General features: G+C 40.2%; 1 protein-coding gene across 1 annotated transcript; it reads right to left on the bottom strand.

Moving 5' to 3' along the window:
• Positions 1-358: 358 nt before the first annotated feature.
• On the bottom strand, positions 359-1,708 carry LOC119280273. The gene is made up of 3 exons (XM_037561178.1): positions 1,691-1,708; positions 1,406-1,609; positions 359-675 (listed from the first exon to the last, which is right to left on the bottom strand). The coding sequence occupies exons 1-3, from the start codon at positions 1,706-1,708 to the stop codon at positions 526-528; spliced, it is 372 nt and encodes a 123-aa protein (XP_037417075.1). The 3' UTR covers positions 359-525.
• Between the last annotated feature and the right edge of the window lie 5,921 nt (positions 1,709-7,629).

Raw genomic sequence — 7,629 nt, forward strand, 5'->3', positions numbered from 1 at the left:
ATCAGACAAGAGAAACTAAAAATGGATGAGGGGGGAGAATATTAGAGTTGAAGGAACACATGATCTGGATTATCTTATACCAGAGACTGAATAAGCAGAAGGGACAAGCAGATGACTGATGCTGCTCCCATTTTTTTCTGAAAGCACGAAATAAATGGAACACCGTCCGTTCATGCAGAATGGACGAAACCTAACGGGCAGGAACCCAATCCTTATAAGTTCACCGAAAAGAGTTACAATGTTAATCAAATGCTACTTAGCAGCGATAACAAACTCTTCAATTGCTATCATGATGCATAACAAGTTGAAATAGATAACATGTCTTTCTATTTGCAAAGGCATGATAAGGATGTAGGTAGATAGCCAACATGATGTTTATGTCACAAACTTTGCTTCACATGCATGAAACCAACAATGTATCTGAACAACAATTCAAACATGTCTAATAACATGGGGAAAAGTTAAAAGTAGTGGAGGGGATTATCTTGTAAACTGGGATTCTGATGTACCAAAAAGTAGTGTAGCCTATGAACCAGCAGCTTGTTTGCTGTATCCTTCAAAGGCTTTTCCATTCATATCAATCGCTAGACATGGCATCCAGAAAAATTCAGATAGTCCTCTGGCATACGCAAGAATCTGCACCGAGTGACTTTCACCTGAATTCCATTGCCCCCACTGCAAAAGTAGAAATATCATGAATTCTTAACAGGCACAACTGAAAACTTTGCATTACATGTAAAGCAAATTGACTAACAAACAGAAGGACCAAGAACAATGATACTGTCGGACACTGCTAACATCAAGAAAATTAGAGGTAGTGCATGTCACATTTCTATGTCTATTTCCTGATATTAAAAATATTATTACTCCAATAGATTAATTTCAGGATGACAGCATAATTTCAACTGCATATTTTTTTTTCTAACATGGAAATCTGATAAGAACAGAGATTAACCTGAAGCCAATTGAAGATTTACCAAAACTGAAGCTAAATCTGTTCATATCAACCAAGCACCCAACTTGTCTAATAATACGAGCACGTATTCCTTTATGTATCAACCAAGTTCCCAACTTGTTGATTAAAAATGAGCCTCTGTATACTAAATAACATAGAACACAAGGACACTAACAGTGTAACATTGATCATAGTCCAACCAATCACCATTGGCTGCCCCTCTTTGCACCCTAATTGATATTTATCATGTATACCTTTTGGTTTAATCATTTGTATTTTCCTATTATAGTCTTTCATTTCCTCTTTCTTTCCTTAATTTCTCTCTCATTGACTCTTTGCTGCTCTTCTCCTCAAGCGTTGATCGCACTTCCTGCTAGACCTAGTTTGACCCAAAGGAGACAAACATGATGTTTGTTTACGCTGTCCTCCCACCCAATCGAAGGAACGAACCTTGTGCGCGCCGATGGAGGTCGAAGATGCCGCGGGCTGCTGCAGCTGGGGCAGGAGGATACGCGGGACTGGCAGAGGGCCCGGCGGAGGAGACGCCAGTGGAGGTTGGCCGGAAGAGGACGAGCAAGCCGCGGGCTGGCCGGAGGGGACACCGATGGAGATTGGCCGGGGGAGGAGGAGAAGCACCTCCAGAGCCGTCGCCGCCTACTGCTCGGGCGAGACGGGGAGGGTTTGGGGTAGCGGAGTGGGGGGTGCGCGAAGGGGAGGGGATGGTAGGAGGTGGACATGGAGCGAAATCACCATCGCTCGTTCTGGATCCGACGTTCATCTGTCGCAGTTAACGACAGGCATCTGATTCCGCCCCTGGAATAGCAGCCCAGGACAGTTGGCCCAGCAACAGCCCAAGCGGGCGGAAATCATGCATCTTTCATTTGTTTCCCTTTTCTCCCCACCTGATAAATGCCTTTTAGGCAACATTCCTAAATTGTTAAGTGTAAATACATGGAACTAGAATTTTAGAAATTACAACTCCAACATGCTTCGGTGGTGGTAGCTACTGGTAAAGAGATGATGATAGATCATGAAAGAACATGTATCATTTCTTAGGCCGACAACTTTACAATTGGCACTTGAGGCTATGTACAATATGAGATGCTTAAAACATGCTTAGAAAAAAAATAGTTAAATACACTGGGGGTGCCTCAACTTGTTCTACACAGTCAGTTTGGTGCCTAAAATTATAAAAAAAATACACAAAACGGGTGCTCGAACTTGTCCGGACATGCAAATACGATGCCTCCTTCGGAGTTCAGGCGAACACTCTGCCCGCGTGGCGCTGGTGCACATGTCAATGGCTGAGAACCGGGAAGGGGCTGGAATAGGCGTCCGGTAATAGTAGTAGTCCCTGACAGAGATACACAACCAATTGTTCCCCTCTATGGAGAGACGTGAAAAAACAAGGTTAGGTACCATATGGGAAGGATGGACAATGTTTATTTTTTGCATAAGCATACCAAATAGGCCAACCATCAATCACTATCATGGTTTCCTCTTGGTTGTTGTGCAAGCTCCAATGAGAGATTGTGGTTAGGGATATTCCGTAGGGAAGCAAAATTCTGATATGTTTATAAATGTGTATCAGTTTAGGAATCAACTCTAAGCCATCACACCAAGCACAATGAACAACACAGAGTAGGAGTTTTGGAGCTTTCGACCAAAGGCTTTGCATCGCGGAAAACATATGTTCTTGTTACTTGTTGAGATGGTGGGTGGCAAGCATCCAAAGACCATACTTACAGGCGGAGACCTTCAGAGAACTTAAAAGAAAAACAAATGTTATTCTACTTTTTGTGTGTGAAAATAGGACATATGTACATTTTTGTTGTGAAAATAGTACATGTGTTGTTTCTTTTAGGACATACTAGCGAACTTGTCCCTGCGTTGCAACGGAAAAAAAAAACTTTCACACGCCCCTAACCTAATAAGCCTCTATTCGTGTGGCCGCTTATTCTCTTTTCCACCCTAATCAACGAACTACGTACGTGTTGAGCTGATCACAGCGTAGCCGAATATTGTCAATCTCAAGATGTTAAGAGCACACATGTCAATGAACCGCGTCTGTGCAAGAGGGACATGACTGACCATCCAATGTCAAGACAACCTCCCATGGGCACAATGAATTCATTAAATACTCTTGATTTTTTTCTCAGATACTCATTGGAATGCAGAAACTTATCAATGGGAAATAATTTAGCCTCTTCAAATGAGGAAGCATCATGCTTTGTCAGTATTTAGACCAAAATAACTACGTGCATAAACGTACACCTTTCATGCCGAGTTGCAAACACATCAGTAAAACATCAATGCATAAACGTACACCTTTCACTTGTAAAACTATTAAAAAACTTACCATGTGGAGCATCGTCCTCCCACTATATGCCATTCAGATGGACACACAAAAGAATACACCAAGCATCATACATCGATTTTTAGAACTCGATAGAAATATGAGATGTAAACATCATCAAACTAATGGACACCATGTATAATTATTTTCAAACAAATAGAAAGAAACTTGCTAGAAATACCAGATGCAAACATCATCCAACTAATGAACAACATTTGTATTTCTTCGCAAAAAATAGTACTAACTAATGCAACCGCAAAGGAATTCTATTACCTATGCATCTTCTTTCTCTACTCTAAAAAGAAATTTGCCATTTAAAAAAACGCCCAAATTTTGTAGAAAGAAAAAAGATACGAGGGTGCAGAATCGATGACACGTCCATGTACATGAATACCTCGGAGTTAATATCCTCGACTTGTAGTCGTAGTTGATAGTGATGTTCTGACCGAGCACGGTCTTGAGCCGTCTTGTCGACTTCATGCTTGATCGAGCTAATGTGAGAGAAGAAGCCATGCAATGCACATGCACGCAGCGTTTTCCTACTAACCATACATCCATCATCACATACAAGTATACAACGCCAACACCCAAACCAGTTAATCACGATTGATTAACTAGCGGGCGGAGGCGGGGAGAAGCCCGTGTTTGCCTCTCTGTTGTGTTATTCTATTTTTAATAAGAGAAAAGGAGATACTGAGCTTGAAAGTAAGAAAAGGAGAAGTCCTTGCGTATTTTATTCATTATTACGAATTTGTTCCCCGATGACCACAGATGCTTAGCTTTATATTTAAGACATCTCAGCAGAAACTGATGTTACTGAAGTAGCCACAGCATGGAAATCATTCGGTACAACCAAAAGTTCTACAAAATGGGACACCTTCTCAACAAAGAGATGCCATTTGAGTACAGGTTTTGAAGGCTACATCTGTCACGCAATATTTCATCATGTATTAGTTGAAAAAGTGTTTTAGTAAGTAGGGAAAAATGTTAGTGAAAAAATCAGAGGAAAGAAGTGTCCAGCCATGAACCGGGATCAGAAAGAAAAAGAACTAACCTTCATAGAAAACTTTTGCATTGTAATAAGGAAAACCACTGCAGTGCACAAAACTGCAGTGAATAGAATAGCAAAAAATAGACAAAGAGTTTTTAATAAAAGGACAGAACCTTTCATACTACAGTGCTTCGATGATGTCTTTGTACACGATCACATATAGCTGCAATTGGAACAGGCAATGATACTCGGTGTTCACCGGGCACCCTTATTACATTGCAGACGCCTTTGTACACGGCCACATATAGCTGCAACTGGAACCTTTCATGTGTTTCATTTAGAACTTTAACATGACCTGTTCGTCCAGAACTTTAACATGACCTGCTCGTCCAACGGGCACCAATAGGAATGCAACTCCAGAAGATGTAATACTAAGAACAATCTGGCCTTTTGATCTCAATGTTTTATTAATTGTATTCCACAGAAATGTTTTGCCAGTATCTCCATTGCCTTAAACGAAATACACCCTTCAGCTTAGTTATTAACAGCTTGTATTATTCCATTGTATATAGCTCTTTGATCGTTGTTCAGTTTAGCACGCAAAGACAAAGATACAGAGAGCAAAATATCCTTGGCATACCTCATCTTCTCAGCCAACAATCTACTAACACACTCGTTATTCGTAGGCACACACCGAGGAGTTATATTAAAAGTAGCCAATTACTGATCATTCTTTGAAAATATGAAAGATATCTCGTCCAATAGCTCAATTTAAATATGTTGCTGAGGTATTTCATATGGTGTGTTGTCAAAAACTACAGAGCCTATATAATATACCCTCTGCCATGCTTGGCCACTATCTGTCAATATTAAAAGTATAAAACAATTGTTTGGCTTGTCATCGGGGTTGTGCATGATGAAATACTTTATGTTATGAAGATGGAGCATAGCCAGACTATATGATTTTGTAGGGATAACTTTCTTTGGCCATGTTATTTGAGAAAACATGATTGCTTTCTTAGTATGCTTGCAGTATTATTGTTTTTATGTCAATATTAAACTTTTGTTTTGAATCTTATGGATCTGAATATTCATGCCACAATAAAGGTAGCATTCCACATAAAAAATTCTGTTTTTATCATCTACCTACTCGTGGACGAGCGAGAATTAAGCTTGGGGATGCTTGATACGTCTCCAACGTATCTATAAATTTTTATTATTTCATGCTATTATATTACATGTTTTAGATGTTTTTAGGACTAACATATTGCTAGTTTTTGTTTTTACCCTTGTTTTTGAGTTTTACAAAAAATGAATATCAAACGGAGTTCAAACGTAATAAAACTTTCGCGATGATTTTTCTTGGACCAGAAGACATCTAGGAGACTTTGAGAGGGGGCCAGAGGAGTCCCGAGGAGGCGACAAGCTTGCTAGTTGCGCCCCGGGGGGGCACCCTGAGGGCTTGTGTGCCCCTCGGGTGTCCTTTAACCCTAATTCTTGCTCAACCAAAATACTTTTACGCCACCGCAACCTTCTGTTCCCGTGAGATCCCATCTTGGGGCCTTTTCCGGCGATCTGTCGGGGGGGGGATTCGATCACGGAGGGCTTCTACATTAACCCTATTTCCCTACCGATGATGTGTGAGTAGTTTATCACAGACCTACGGGTCCATAGCAAGTAGCTAGATGGCTTCTTCTCTCTCTTTGATCTTCAATACAATGTTCTCCTCAATGTTCTTGGAGATCTATTCGATGTAATACTTTTTTTGCGGTGTGTTTGTTGAGATCCAATGAATTGTGGGTTTATGATCAGATTATCTATGAATATTATTTGAGTCTTCTCTGAACTCTCTTATGCATGATCAAATATCTTTGTATTTCTCTTCGAACTATCGGTTCGCTTTGGCCAACTAGATTGGTTTTTCTTGTAATGGGAGAGGTGCTTAGTTTTGGATTCAATCTTGCGGTGTCCTCACCCAGTGACATAGTAGGGGTAGCGAGACACGTATTGTATTGTTGCCATCAAGGATAAAAAGATGGGGTTTTCATCATATTGCTTGAGTTTATCCCTCTAGATCATGTCATCTTACTTAAAATGCTACTCCGTTCTTATGAACTTAATACTCTAGATGCATGCTGAATAGCGGTCGATTGTGTGGAGTAATAGTAGTAGATGCAGAATCGTTTCAGTCACGGACGTGATGCCTATATTCATGATCATTGCCTTAGATATCGTCATAACTTTGCGCTTTTCTATCAATTACTCAACAGTAATTTGTTTACCTGCCGTATGCTTTCTTCAAGAGAGAAGCCTCTAGTAAAACCTATGGCCCCGAGTCTATTTTTCATCATATATTTTCACATCTATAAAACCAAAAACCCCAAAAATACCTTACTGCAATTTATTTACTTTTATTTTGTTTTATGTTTTAGTAATCTTTTATATCTATCTCTATCAGATCTCATCCTTACAAGTGACTGTTGGGGAACGTAGCAGAAATTCAAAAAATTTCCTACGTATCACCAAGATCTATCTATGGAGAGACCAGCAACGAGTAGAAAGGAGAGTGCATCTACATACCCTTGTAGATCGCTAAGCGGAAGCGTTCAAGTGAACGGGGTTGATGGAGTCGTACTCGTCGTGATTCAGATCACCGATGATCCTAGTGCCGAACGGACGGCACCTCCGCGTTCAACACACGTACAGCTCGACGATGTCTCCCACGCCTTGATCCAGTAAGGAGAGAGGGAGAGGTTGAGGAAGACTCCATCCAGCAGCAGCACAACGGCGTGGTGGTGATGGAGGAGCGTGGCAATCCTGCAGGGCTGTGACGCCCGGATAATTAAGCTATAGTAACCCTCACCTAATGATGCCACGTCACCTCGATTTCTGTTGTTAATCACGCGTAGTTCAAGACCGATTCGAAATTCAAATTTAAAATAAAGTCAAACCAGTAAAATTTTCAAATGTCACAACTAAAAAGTACAAACGGTGACAAGTAAAGCATAGGTAATTATGGTGAAGAAACCACCCTTTTATAAAATGTTTGAATGCTCTAAAATGATTTAAGCAGTAGCTAAAACAACTAAATAAATGCCTTTTGTATTTTATAAAATACTAAACTATTTTATTTGGGGGTTAGACCTTTTTGTGACCGAGGTATAACTAGTAATAATAATTTAGGTGCAACCTTTATGTTTTATAAAACTAAAATAATATAAATCCGTAGAAGAAAATAAATAAAAGAAAAGAGATAAAACAGAAAAACAAAAGACAAAAAAAAAGGAGAGAAGGCCACCCCCCCCCACTGGGCCAGACGGCCCAGCC

The sequence above is a fragment of the Triticum dicoccoides genome, chromosome 3B, assembly GCF_002162155.2.
Source record: "Triticum dicoccoides isolate Atlit2015 ecotype Zavitan chromosome 3B, WEW_v2.0, whole genome shotgun sequence".
In the NCBI taxonomy this organism is placed as follows: Eukaryota; Viridiplantae; Streptophyta; class Magnoliopsida; order Poales; family Poaceae; genus Triticum; species Triticum dicoccoides.

What these genes read in the sequence shown, in the direction of transcription:
- LOC119280273 (XM_037561178.1), bottom strand. An exon ending in CCTCCATCGGCGCGCACAAG is followed by an intron (nt 676 to 1,405) that starts GTTCGTTCCTTC and finishes CTACTTTTGCAG; the next exon opens with TGGGGGCAATGGAATTCAGG.